This window comes from Mycothermus thermophilus (genome assembly GCF_041956435.1).
Source record: "Mycothermus thermophilus strain CBS 625.91 unplaced genomic scaffold VTJ04scaffold_4, whole genome shotgun sequence".
Classification (NCBI taxonomy): Eukaryota; Fungi; Ascomycota; class Sordariomycetes; order Sordariales; family Chaetomiaceae; genus Mycothermus; species Mycothermus thermophilus.
In genome coordinates, this window is record NW_027191430.1 from 3,195,988 (window position 1) to 3,209,466 (window position 13,479).

General features: G+C 58.3%; 5 protein-coding genes across 5 annotated transcripts; 3 read left to right on the plus strand and 2 right to left on the minus strand.

Moving 5' to 3' along the window:
• Positions 1 to 786: 786 nt before the first annotated feature.
• On the minus strand, positions 787 to 2,577 carry VTJ04DRAFT_6881 (uncharacterized protein; the record flags this gene model as incomplete). Its single annotated transcript, XM_069365149.1, has 1 exon — positions 787 to 2,577. The coding sequence occupies one exon, from the start codon at positions 2,575 to 2,577 to the stop codon at positions 787 to 789; it is 1,791 nt and encodes a 596-aa protein (XP_069218905.1).
• Positions 2,578 to 4,745: 2,168 nt separating this feature from the next.
• Positions 4,746 to 6,180, plus strand: VTJ04DRAFT_6882 (uncharacterized protein; the record flags this gene model as incomplete). The annotated part of the gene is made up of 2 exons (XM_069365150.1): positions 4,746 to 5,742; positions 5,822 to 6,180. The coding sequence occupies 2 exons, from the start codon at positions 4,746 to 4,748 to the stop codon at positions 6,178 to 6,180; spliced, it is 1,356 nt and encodes a 451-aa protein (XP_069218906.1).
• Positions 6,181 to 6,182: 2 nt separating this feature from the next.
• VTJ04DRAFT_6883 (uncharacterized protein) lies at positions 6,183 to 6,539 on the minus strand (the record flags this gene model as incomplete). The annotated part of the gene is made up of 2 exons (XM_069365151.1): positions 6,183 to 6,421; positions 6,527 to 6,539. The coding sequence occupies 2 exons, from the start codon at positions 6,537 to 6,539 to the stop codon at positions 6,183 to 6,185; spliced, it is 252 nt and encodes an 83-aa protein (XP_069218907.1).
• Positions 6,540 to 7,190: 651 nt separating this feature from the next.
• Positions 7,191 to 10,734, plus strand: VTJ04DRAFT_6884 (uncharacterized protein; the record flags this gene model as incomplete). Its single annotated transcript, XM_069365152.1, has 4 exons — positions 7,191 to 7,952; positions 8,163 to 8,179; positions 8,377 to 9,529; positions 9,589 to 10,734. 4 exons carry the CDS (start codon positions 7,191 to 7,193, stop codon positions 10,732 to 10,734), a joined length of 3,078 nt encoding a protein of 1,025 aa, XP_069218908.1.
• Positions 10,735 to 11,577: 843 nt separating this feature from the next.
• Positions 11,578 to 13,464, plus strand: VTJ04DRAFT_6885 (uncharacterized protein; the record flags this gene model as incomplete). The annotated part of the gene is made up of 1 exon (XM_069365153.1): positions 11,578 to 13,464. The coding sequence occupies one exon, from the start codon at positions 11,578 to 11,580 to the stop codon at positions 13,462 to 13,464; it is 1,887 nt and encodes a 628-aa protein (XP_069218909.1).
• Positions 13,465 to 13,479: the final 15 nt, after the last annotated feature.

Below are 13,479 nucleotides of genomic sequence, written 5' to 3' on the forward strand. Positions count from 1 at the left end.
AAGTCCGTTCTTATGATAGGTACTATTCTCGTTTGTTTTTTGTCTGGGTTAATAGGTAATGAAGATGGATATACTTTCCTTGGCTCGACAAATTTGCACTTATTCATTGCCTGGTCCTCCTACTACTAGCATGGCTGAAGTAAAGACCTCTGTTCAGTGGACGTCTTGGCTGTCCTCTCACCTATCCTTGATATTGGGACTGATGGGTCTACCATCCGTTGATCTTCACCTCTGTACTGTACCGTTAACGTCCTGGCCTGCCGCCCATGATCCACGCCGTCCTACATCCTCACCGCCCTTCTTAACCCGCATAATCCCCTGTCCATGTCCTTGCTCAACTTACACCCAGAGACCTCATTGGGAAAGGACCTATCTTGCCGGATGTACATAAATCCAGAAGGCAATGGCCGAGTCTTGCTCTGGGGTTTGTTGGTTAGGTATTTCTCCGTACCTATCAAAAGGCATCACTGAACTCCGTCCAGAGCAACAAAAGCGGTGACAGGGTGGTGGTGATCATCACTGGTCTGGTATGCTTACTGTCCCTGAGTAAGCCTGGGGTAGACTTCATGGAAGGCTGCTGACCGTGAACCCTGGGCCCTTGTTGTAGACAGTATTACAGTTGCATCCTACCTTGTCGCATTCCACGCAGATACTACAAGACAACCAAAGCAATCGTCAGGAGGAAAAGCGGAACGTGTACCATGTAATCCAAGCTACCTATTTCCGGGTATCAAATCATCATCCCCTCCGTATCCAATTCATCCCACATCTCGACACACCCAAACATTACTTCTCGTCATTCTTTCCCTCCTCCGCATCCCTCGCCCCCAGACCCCCCACGGCCGGCTCATCCTCCGCCAGCGTCTGCCGATCATTCAACTTCGGATTCCTCAGCACCGCAGCGAACGCAATCAGCGGAACGCACAAGCAAATACCCGTAACCGTCAACAACTTCTGCGCGTGCTTGTACGCATCAATCAACGCCTGGCGCTCGGGTGTGCCGACGGGGTAGCTGGCGATAAAGGTGAACGGATCGGCATACGCCGACGTCGCCAGCGAGGGATCCCCAAACTGCGCCATCCTCGACTCCAATTCCCCGGGCAGCACCTGCGTCCAGATGGCGCCCGACACGGCATTGCCGAACGCCGAGCCAAGGTTGTACGTGGCCAGGTACAAGCCCGTCATGACGGCGAGGTGCTCGTGCTTGAGCACCGCCTGCAGCGAGGCTTGCGCGGGGTAGGGGAACATACCGCCGGCAACGCCCAGGACGACCTGGGCCGCGATGACGCCGGCACGGCTCGACGTGTCCGGGTCGCCGCGGTAGCGGATCAGGAGACCGAAGGCGACCATGAACAGGCAGGTTCCGGCGACGATGAAGACCTTGAGCCTCCGCACGCGGTAGACGACGAGGCCCAACGCGCAGCCCGTCACGACGCTGAAGAAGCTGTAGAAGGACGAGACGCGCGTGGCGAGGGCCGTGTCAAAGTCGAAGGCGATGGTCAGCACGGAGTAGAGGTAGTCTCCCTGCATGTACCAAGACCAGTTGAGGAGCATGGCGATGCCGAGGGCGCCCCAGACGGCGCGGTCCTTCATCAGCGCAAAGGGCACCAGCGGGTGGGGGGCGCGGAGCTGCCAGAAGACGAAGACGGGGATGCAACAGACGCCGACGATGAGCGGGGCCAGGATGCGGGCCTCGGTCCAGGAGGCATCGAAGCCGCCGGCGATGGTCATGGGGACGAGGATGAGAGCGAAGATGGCGATCATGAGGATGATGCCGATGACGTCGAGGCGCCAGAAGAGGTTAGGGAGGAAGGAACTCCAGGGCTCGCGCTTCAGAGCTTTGCCGTAGCCTTCCATGAGTCCCTGGCGACGAGCGCGGCGGCTGACGAGGACAAGGGTTGCGATGAGAGGAATGTTGCAGACGGTGTAGATGATGCACCACATGCCGATACCCCATTGCCAGGTGGTGACGGAGAGCACCGAGGCCGAGACGTTGCCGCTGACCCAGGTGGTGATGAGGTAGGGCATGGCGGGGATGTAGCTGAAGAAGAGACGAGAGCGTGTGGAGGTGAGATCGGCAATGATGACCTCAACCAGCAGGATAATCATGGTAAAGCCGATCTGGTAGATCAGCGCACCGGCGGCGAAGGTCGAGACATTGGTCGAGACGGTCTCGATGATGGTGCCCAGGACGTAAAAGAAGACGGACAAGGCGACGAGCTCGGCACGGCCAAACATGTCTGCAATCTTGGCCGCGGTGGGCTGGGCAGCGGCCGCGATGACGGCGCGCAGCACATTGACGGTGGAGAGAAGAGAGTGCTGGTAGAAGGAGGCGGTGGCCAGGGGCTGGTAGGCATAGCGGAGGGTGCCGTCGAGGCAGTAGCAGAAGGCGACGAGAAAGATGCTGAGGAAGAGGACGATGCGGTCGCGCAGGGTGAGGACGGCGGCGAAGGCCTCGATGCGGCGGACGCCGGGAGATTTCTCGTCTATGGACTCATGGTCGAGACTCCGGCTGGGGTCGGTGGCCGTCTCTGGTGGGAAGCCACCAGCCTTGCTGCTCTCGTCCTTTTCCGCCATTCTGGATGACTGTTGGCTCAATGCCGTGTGTGAAGTAGAGAGGGGTGTAGTAGTTCTTCTATGAGTACGTCAGAGTGCTGGCATATGGGACGGGCTGTCTCATTTATCATGGCCAAAGGAATCCGGGTTTCCGAAGAGGCTGCTGGAGAGACGCCCGAAGCCGGACCCTTTCGTCACCGACGAGGCCCAAGTCCACGGATCCGGGACAGGCACCCGATGCCGACGCCTTGCTTACCGCGGTAACCTGGAGTCGGAAAGGTCAGAGGCGTTGTGAGTGGAGGTTGGGAAAAACTTTGAAGAGAGGCTATAGACAATAGTGTGCAAAATTTAGCAGCATGTCTGGGCCCATGGAACCAAGAGGAGGAAGAATGGGCGGATTTGGGTTATCTGATCCGTCTTGACCCATTCTCACCTCCATCTCCACGCATCCCATGTGTCCATGTGTTTTCAGGTGGCGGATGGCATCCATTGGATTGGATGTAACACGACATGGTCCGGAGGGAAGTTCCCTTGCCAATTACCGTCCCTAGCCCCCCGACCTTCGGGCAGTCACCCACATCCACTGCTGCCTGCAGATCTCCCGCAGGCTTTTCTGCTCTTCCGGGTTACACTTGCACTTTCCGGTGTCATCTTTTGTTGGAGCATGTACGAGAGACGAGGGACGAGGGACGAGGAACGCGAGGAAGTCGCCATCGGATCAGATTATCAGATCCCGAGATAAAACCCTTTCCCGGTCTTGTGGTGCCATTCCGACCCCACCACCCCACAATACCTTCCTCCGCTCGACAGGGCCGGGCCGATGAGGTTGGATCCATCTGCCGCGGCTTTTTCGTTGCCAGAGGTCTCTCTAGGCTCTGACCGGCCTCTCTTTGGCCTTTGTTTTTCAGCACATATGCCTGCTCGTTCTTATGGAGCCGGGTGTCAGAATCATAATAGGAAATTTAGAAGTAGGGACGAAGGACTACACGCAAAGTTGCCGTTTAGCCTATACTTTCCTCTGGAGCTTGAACTTATTTAGAACAAGGAACACCTGGAACTTTGTCTTTCAAAATCCAGTTACCTTACGTAAGGATCATAGGAGTATTCTCAGGACAAGGTTGCTTTCTCTACTGGACATTCCTCGGACATGCTGTGTTCAAAAGATTCAACGAATTGACTTTACAAGTACGTACGGAGGGTATGGGTGAAGCAAATGCTACAGACAACAGACGTAGGATGGTTCTCAACATCAAAAGTGATTGTGCCGTCTGGGTTGATCGAGCCAAAATGACGTCAACTCGCCGATTTGCCCCTGGCTGGTGCGGTGAGGCTTGGATCCAATGTGGCTCGACAGCAGAGCCCTGAGGCTCCGCCGTTGTCGGACGGCGACAACGATACTGAGTATGAATCCACAACCCCGCATCCTCTGTTTGCTCACGCATGCCAAATGATGCGCCTGTGGCTTTGTGTCGCTGCATGTCTGCGGGACAGCAACGCCAAAGATGACGCTTCCGATCCAAAGGAACAGACTTGCGGCGCCAAGGGAAGACGCTGAGAAAAAAGCAAATGGATCCGCGTTGTGTTGAGTGTGTTGAGGCCATTCCCAATTGAAGCCGGGACGGAGGCCAATGGTGTTGATGGAGCCTCATCGTCTCGGGCCAGTTTGTCTACTAACCACCAATCTCGAACAACCCAAACCATCCTCCGCCTCCCGGCCCGGCTGCAAGCCATGCTGTGGTAATCCGATCTTGATCATTCGAGCCGGCAGTGGATGAGAACCACAACGTCGATTTACCGCGAGAGTATTGGGCCAAAAAACTCGCAGAGATCCTTACCTGGTTCGTCTCATACTCGGTGTTGGGAGAAGCTCAAGTCGACATTTGTGCAGTTGCAGATTGGTGGAGAGCGGGACAAGAAGGCTGCGGCTTGCATCGGCGCCCCGCCGTTCAGCTAACCACAAACCTCCAGATTGGGAAACTCGTCCAGCTCACTCCTCACCACCAGAGAGGAGGACTGATATATAAGCTGCGGGCTGGGATACTCCTGCTTGCCGTTTGTTCCAAGACGTCTTTCCCTGTCTCGTCACTTTTGCAGGGAATAACAGAGCATCAACTCAAGTTCAAGTCCAACATCGTAACATCACACTCCCGCAAACACTCACACTCCATCCAACTCTGAACATCGCCATCATGGGCTCCTGGGTAGACATCGACCCGACCAGTCCCTTCTCGCTAGACAACCTCCCCTTCGGCATCGCCTCAACACCCAACAAGGGGAATCCCCACGTCGTCACCGCTATCGGCTCGTACGTCGTGAGCATCGGCATGGTCCTCGACGCCATCAACAAGGACGAGGACAAATGGGGTTTCGATGCCGCCTGGATGTCATTGCTTCCCGGCATCTACGACAAAGGAAACCTCCTCTCCGCCGTGGACCAGCCGACGCTGGGCCAGTTCGCCATCCTCGGCCGCGCGGTGCACAACACGGTGCGCTCCGCCCTGCGCGAGCTCCTGTCGGCCAATACCTCGTGGGGCAGCATCCTCCGCGACAACCCGAACTGCCAAGCCATGGCCATCGTCCCCCAGTCCCAGGTCCGCATGTACATGCCCTTCTCGGTGGCCAACTACACCGACTTCTACGCCGGCTACTACCACGCGCGCACCGTGGGCGCCATGTTCCGCGGCGAGGACAAGGCGCTGCAGCCCAACTACCTGCACCTGCCGGTGGCGTATCACGGGCGCGCGTCGAGCGTCGTGGTGTCGGGCACCCCCGTGCACCGGCCCGTCGGGCAGATTCTGTTGGAGGGCGACCCGACGAATCCCCAGGCTTCGCCCGCGACGTTGCCGACGCAGAAGCTGGACCTGGAGCTGGAGCTCGGGTGCGTGGTGGGCTTTGGGACGCAGCTGGGCGAACGCGTGCCGGTGGGCAAGGCGAACGATTACGTTTTTGGTTATGTGCTGCTGAACGACTGGAGCGCGCGGGATATCCAAAAGTGGGAGTACGTTCCGCTGGGGCCGTTCAATGGCAAGAACTTTGTGACCATGGTCAGTCCTTGGGTGGTGGCGGCCGATGCGCTGGAGAGGTTCCGGGTGAAACCGAGCGTGGAGTTGGGAGTTGAACCCCAGGAGTATCTGCGCCAGAAGGAGGAGAGGGTGTTTGATATCCAGCTGGAGGTTGAGCTGACAAGTGAGTTGTTTCCCCTTTTCATGTTCGCTCGGAAACATCCGTCAATCCCCTGCTAACATGGGCCAATTTACCCGCCCAGCCGCGGACGGCATTACGTCCACCATCAGCCGCACCAACTCCAAGCACCTGGTGTGGTCGTTTGAGCAGATGATTGCGCACCACACGCTCGGCGGGTGTCCCTTGGCGGCGGGCGACCTGCTGGGCTCGGGCACCATCAGCGGACCCGGTGGTCCTGGTGAGGCGGGGTGTCTGCTCGAAATGACGCGAGACGGCAAGCAGCCGATCGAGGTCAAGGGAGAGGACGGCAGGGCGGTGCAGCGCATGTACCTCGAGGACGGAGATACCGTCACGATACGCGGATGGGCAGGGCCGGATGGTGGGCGGATTGGGTTTGGCGAGCTGGTGGCTAAGATTGAGCCGGCGAAGTGGCCATTATAGAGTCACAAAAGGGGTGTGAAGTCGGAGTGAGGTTGATGTTCCAGCATTAGCGTACACAGTATGATTTCCGGTTGCATTGAGGTGGTCGCGAAACAGGCCATCCCAGCGCAGAGGAACCGGGAGTCGAGATGCAGGAGATGATCGAGAAATGCATCTAGCGTTGCTCTGCAGATCTGGGGGCCTGGCCGGCCTACCAACACTGGACGCTCCGGAACAGTGCTGGCGGCTGCAGCTACTCCGTCTGCACCTTTTCCAATTCAACAGCTTTACATCCAGGATGACGGAAGTCCATGGTGAAGACACTCTGGAGCTGTTCGTCCAGGCATTCTCATAGATGATACGATACCTATGAGGTTCATGTTGCGAGCCAATCTCCGAAACATTCTGCAGAGGAAATGTCAAAACCTGGATCGGCCGACTGCCAAGCTCAAACAAAGCCAAACTGCGCCGCTCGGCTGTCACTGTGGACGGGATGGACTCTGCAGCCCCACATCCGGTGGGAAATTCCGCCGATGAATGGAAGACGGAATGGCGGACAAAAACCCGAGAGGAAAAGGAAGAGGAAGAAGACGGGCAACTGGGAAGGAGGTTACTTAGGTACAGTACCAAGAGGTTCAAAAATGGATGGCTTCGGACCGGCAAGTGGAGTGTTGAAGAATGGAAAGTTTGGACGACGGTTGAGTGGACAGGGGAGCTGCAGTGGACACGACACCCGGCACAAGGCTGCCAGAGGCTGCCAGGGCTGTCGGCAGGACTAGGGCTGTCCATCCGGAGATCCCAAGGAGGGAAGGCGGGAAGCGGAACACTTGGATCGAAGACTCGGATCGGGTCCAGGCACCAGGACCCTTGTCAATTGTCGCTCACTGCTGTCTCTCTTTTTCCCCCCAATTCCCGTCTCCATTCGCATCCAGCCTCGAGCTCCTCTTTTTGTTTTGTTTCGGGGCCGGGCAGGGCAGCAGCAACATCAGGAGCAGCAGCGACAACAACAGAGGGGAAAAAAAGAGCCAGCCATGGACCAGCTCGAGACCCAAGTCAGCGATTTGCGGTCGTTTCTGGGTCCAGCAGCGGCTCCGCAGGGTCCAGAAGTCGTCCAGGTCGTGTCGCCGCACGACGTCGCCTATCCTGACGGTCCACTTCGCGCCCGTCACCACTCGTCGTCTGTTTCCGCCCCCGGAGACAATTCCGCACCACACCACCACCACCACCACCACCACCGGCACTCCCAACATCATGGCCACGGCCACCACCTGGCCCAGCACCACGGTGCCGGCCAGCAGCAGCATGGCCACCATGTAGCATCTCATGCCCAGTCGCAGACGCAGTCGCAGACGCAGACGCAGCAGCAACAACAACAAAACCAGCAGCAGCAGACAGGGCTCCATCAGGTCTCCCCGCCGCCACCACCCCATCATCGCCACCATCAGATCCATCAGCAACCGCACCATCACTCTCTCCTCAATCACCATTCCCAATCCATCCCACCCCCCGGCGATGCCCAGCAGCAGCACCAGCAGCAGCAACCCTCTGCCGGCCCAACATCCATCGGCCTCGGCGCCGGCCATGGCGGAAATGCCTCCGCGGTGACTAGCATTAGTGCCGTGACCAGCGGCCCGGGCAGCGTTGCCGGCAGCACCACCAGTTCGTCAACGGTTACGGGTGTAGTTAATTCCGCTGCCGCCGCTTCAACTACTTCGGGTGCCGGTTCGGCCAAACGCAGGGCTGATGAAAGTGACGAGGGACCTGTCAAGCAGCAAAGGAGCAAACGGAATCGGGTGAGTTGTTATTTTCTAGTATCAAGTTTTCATGGCTCTCTACCACGTTCTGTGTTCCTTGGTGTTTTGTCTTCCATACGCTCTTCCTGTGTCTTGGGGTCTCATCGTCTCGGGGACTTCGGATGAACCATGCTTCTCAGGTCATATGTCATCAACGATGGTGCGTCTTCTGACTCTTGGCTCTCTTCCGGAATTGCTCCGCCTTGACAGTACATCTCGATTGCTTGGTAAGTGGCATCTTTATTTTTAGTTTGACTTTTTTTTCCTTGCCTGTTCCCTCGTCCGGCGACATGCCCATATTCCGGGTGCCTGCATATACACCCCTCACTACTCACCTCATTCACGCGGCCCCCAACTCCCTCACTCATCTCCCTCCACACGTCAACACGAGTCAATGCATCAGATCCCTGACCTGATCCTACAGCAACGAATGCAAGAGACGCAAGATCAAATGCAATGGCCAAACCCCCTGTCAGCGCTGCGGGCACCTCAACCTGCAGTGCATCTATGCGCCCAACTGCTGCTCCAACTTCAAGGATTCGGAAGAATTCCGCCAGATGGCGGAACAGGTTCAACGCCTGCAGGAGCAGGTTGACTCCCTCGTCAGCTCCATGAATTCTCTCCGCCAGGAGACGGCACGCCTCGCCCCGTTGCAGGACCGAGTGCTGCCGCCGCCAGCTATATCAGTGCCTGTCTCGTCGTCATCGACCTCGCTCACGCTCACGCACCAACCGCCACCGCGACCCTCGTTACCTTTGCGTGGCCCCTCCTTCTTCAACGGACCTACCAGCCTCTCCTTCACGGTCGACGTGGCCAAAAATACGCTGCATAACATGGGCTATGCGGCCGCCCCTGACAACAACGGCGACGGACCGGATGAACCCGGCGCTCCTCGCGACCCGTCGCCCAATCCGTCACCCGTCCTGGCCCCGCTGCGACCTAACCCTCCGCCACCGGCACCGGCCGATCCCATCTGGGAGTACGATGAGGCCGAGATGTTGCGACTCCTGCAAATCTACAAGGAGGAGATCGACGCCATGTACCCCGTGGCCACCATTGAAAAGATCGTTGAGCACATCCGCTGGTTGTCGAATTGGATGGAAACCACCCGTCGCACCGGCGTGCCGCCAGCCCCCGGCCTGGATGCCGTCATTCTCGACCGCAAAACGATGCTGCTCAAGATTGTCATGTGCTGTGCCTTGGTCGTCGCAGAGCATGGCCACAGCGCCAAGGCCGTTCGCCTCTACGACAGCATGCAGCCGATTATCGACAAGATGCTCATGAGCAGCCCAGCGGACGTGACCTGGCTGAGCTTTCTGGGGCTGTGTGCCGGCTATCGGTTCTTGTCGAACGACGAAGTGCTGGCCTGGCGTACGGTTGGGCAGGTTGCTCGGTTGTGTCTCGAGTTGGGTCTGCATCGTCGCGAGGGATTGGAAAGGATCACGGATCCGCAGACTCGTCGGGATGCTCTGCACACGTTCTGGTCGGCGTACGTCTTGGACCGTCGTTGGAGCTTCAGCACGGGTCTGCCGTTTGTGTGCCATGACGACAAGATTGATCCAAAGCTACCATATCCGGTGCGTTTATGTCTCTTTTTGTATCCACTCTTATGTTCACCTGCTAACGAGACTCGCAGGAGGGACATCCGTTCCTCGAGGCCATGATCGGTTATTCCCGGGTTGCGGCCAAAATCTGGCAACTCGTCGACTACTTTGAACCCGCCGTCATCCGCGAGCTCAAACCCACCGACTTCGAGGAGCGCGATCGTGAGATCCTCGAGTGGTACGAAACCGTGCCGGCCGCGGTCCGCGCCGACCCGTCGGGAGGCGACAAGTTCCACCTCCCCTCGGGTCCGCACGACATTCAACGCCTACGCATCTGGACCTGGCTCCGCCTCACCCAAGTGCGCATCTGGCTTTACACTCCGGTCCTCCACAGCGCGACGAGCATCGCCGAGAACAAATCCCTCGCCCACAAAGTCGTCGAGATGTCGCGTCAAACCATCCGTCTCCTGGCCCGCCTCAACAACGAAACGGACCTGTACCGGCGGATGCAGGTGTTTTACCACCAATTTTTGACGTCTTCCATTGCCGTCCTGTTCCTGGCCTCGACGCACGCGCCGGTGCAGTTCAGCGCCCTGTGCCGCGACGAGTTTTACAAGGGCCTCGACCTGATCAAGGAAATGTCGGCGCGCTCGTGGGTGTCGCACCGGCTGTGGCGAACAATCCGCTCGCTGCGCGCCTACGCGCCCAAGGTCGGCCTCGCGACGGACGGGGGCAACGATACCGGCTCCGGGTCGGACCAGAGCGCTGGCGGCGGTGGTGGTGGGATGCCGTCGTCATCGAACGCGCAGTATAGGAGCGGTGCAGGCCAGGTTGGCGGGCAGGCTGGAAGCAATGGCGGCGCGGGCGGGCCTACGATGCCGAGTCCCATGTCGGGTGTCACGCCCACCGGGAGCAGTAGCGGCGCCGGTGCCGGTGGCAGTGGTGGTGGTGGGTTTAGCGGTATTGGAGGCGTCTGGCAGCCGATGCAGATTGATGACGCAAATAACGGGTTACGGCTGCAGAGCGAGATGTCGAGGATTTATGAAGGGTATGCGGGGCTGGCGGGGGGTAGTGATGCCGGCGGCGTCGCGGGCATGACGACGACGACGACCGGCGCGGAGATGGCGGGGTATGGCGCGTCGGCGCCGGTGATGGGGTTGGGAATTTCCGGAGGAGGAGGTGGTGTGCCCGGCCAGGGACCGGCGAATGTGTATCAGCACATGAAGGATATGTTTTGATTGGGGATGTTAGAGAGAGTTCTGGTTTGGATGGAGAAAGATGTGGAGGGGGAATGGGGACATGTGAGAATGGTGATGTTGAGTCACAGATCAACCAGGTCAGTCAACCTGGCAGTGTTTGGATCTGGGTGGAAGCATCGCTGCATGTTCACTTTGCTTTGGAGTTGTGTGTCATAGCTTTTTGATACCCCCAAATTTTGTGCTTGGGATGAATCAGACTTGGTTGCTTACTGTTTTGGGTTGGTATGGTTGGCTGGCGATGGGGTGAGGCGAGACGGCGTTGAGGACGGAACGCTAAGGAGGGGCTAGGTCAGCCACTGCAGCAGGGGCAGCCGTTTGCTTCTGCCGCATGCATCTCATCCCGGTATGAGCAATACGGCAACGACTCACACAACTGTGACCACAGAGGTTGTCGGCCTCAATACGTGCAGCCCTGTCGGATCGACAGTGGATGATTGGTGGTGTCTTCCGGCTTGGCTGCATCTGCTCAGAAGGCTGAAGTTATAAAAGATGGCGGTTTCGCCGTCGGCAGACAGCTGGGTTTGGGGAGCATTCTCTTGACCAAGTGAAAGTGCTGATTCCTTGTCGAGTATAAAAAGCCATCGCGGCCTGGAGCTCGATCATTTTCGTGTTTTTGTATAGACGTTGAACCTTTCGATTCTCATCAGACGGTTGTTTATTCTATGACGTCGCACCACGTTCAGCTCATCTCGATGACATCCAACTAAGGTCATCATCTGCCAGCTTGCCAGGCACTCATCTCAGTCATCCCCGACTCTCATCTATCATCGACCACGACAATACAAGACCCGAAAACCAGAACAGAGGGATTGATTTCACGCAATGGCCCTGACACAAGCAATGATTGGGGAGGAGACTAGGCCCAGGCCATTTGTCTGCCTCTGTTGGTTGGAGGAGGAGAGCGATAATGGGAACGAGGATGATCATCATCAAGATGAGAAACCGCAACAACAACAAACAACCCCTTCTTCTTCTCAAACAACACCCAACCTCGACACCCTCCCCCTCGAGCTCCTCCATCAAATCGCCCGCCTCCTCAACTACCGCACCCTCCTGCACCTGAGCAGCGTCTCGCGTGGCCTGCGCGCCGTCCTCGACCCGGACCTGCTCCTGTCTCGCGACGACAAGCTGGCCGCGTACCAGCACGCCGAGAAGCACTTCCCGCAGCACGCCGACAGGCTGGTGTGTTTTAACTGTTTTCGGTTCCTGCCGCGGGACGCGTTCGCGGATAGCATGCGCACGGGGCCCAAGGGGAAGAATGGGAAGGATGTGGTGAGGCAGAGGGGCAGGTTTTGCTTTGAGTGCGGTGTGAAGGGGAGGAAGTATCAGCATATGAAGGCGGTGAAGAAGGGCGGGTTAAGGTGGTTTCCGTGCCATCATTGTCGCGCGGCGACGTTGGAGTGGGAGGTGTCGTGCGTGGATTTGTTGGGGGAGGAGCATGAGAAGGTCAAGACAGCTGATGGTGGTGATGGTGACGACCGCGAGAACAACAACGCCGAAGCCACTGCTGCCGCTGCTGACGGCCAAGCCAACGATACCGGTGACAACACCACCACCACCACCACCACCCTTTCCCCCTCCCAACTCTCCCTCCTCCTCCGCCCCCTCGACACCATCTCAACCTCCTTCCGCGGCCTTCCCACCACCCCCCTACGAACCCGCCGTTCCCCTCTTCCCCGCCTTCCCGAATCCGCCATCACCGTCCTCACCACCCCCACCCTCCTCTCCCGCATCTGCTCCTTCCTCCCCTACTCTTCCATCCTCTCCCTCCGCCTCACCTGCCGCTACCTCCACCGGACCATCCCCGCCGTTCCCCTCGGCACACCTTTTTCTCAAGACGTCCGCGGCGCGGGCGAGCACGTCCGCCGCGCGACCTTTCGTGAGCGCAAGCGCCGCCAACAATGGCTGCGCGAGGATAGGATGAGGAACGGCTGGCACACCGTCTGGCCCCGGCACGAGCGGTACGACCCGGGCGCGGTGCGGGGGTGTTACGGGTGTTTTCGCGTCCGTTCGCGCAGGCATTTTTCGGCGAAACAGTGGGCGTTGCCCGGGGGAGTGTTTACGGGGGAGTTTTGGCGGAGGAGGTGTTGGGAGTGTTTGAGGCGGATGTATCATTCGGATCGGAATAAGGTGGATTGGGAAGCCCGGAGGAGGTTTGAGAGGCAGAGGATGTGTCGGGGGTGTGGGTTTTTGAAGTTCGATGACGAGGATTGTGAAGGGTGTGAGGAGTCGAGGGAGCGGGCGGAGAAGAGGAGGCGGGAGAGGGAGGTGAGGAGGATGTGGGGACGGGTGGGATTGGAGGAGAGGATGATGCTGGAGGAGGATGAGATGGGGTTGGTGAGGTTGTTTTGGGAGGGCGGCGACGAAGATGAGGATGAGGTTTTGGTGGACGCGATGGAGAAGATGTTTGGCGACGAGGAAGAGGTGTGGGAGTGGCAGAAGGCGGTGGCGGGGTTTTTGCAGGAGACGGCGCTCTGGGGGCCGGACATGCATGATGATGAGGAAGAGTCTTTGAAGGCGGTGGAGAAGTTGTTTGAGGGGGATGAGTGGTTTTATGAGGAAGAGGAGGAGGACGATTATGGGAAGGCCATGCAGGACATGTTTGACGGGGACGACCATGTGTATGACTGGTACTCGGCCATGAAGGAGGCATGGGTGGTTGGGCCGTACTTTTGGGGTCCGGACCTGGACGAAGAGGAAGAGTACTGATGGGTTCCGGACCCG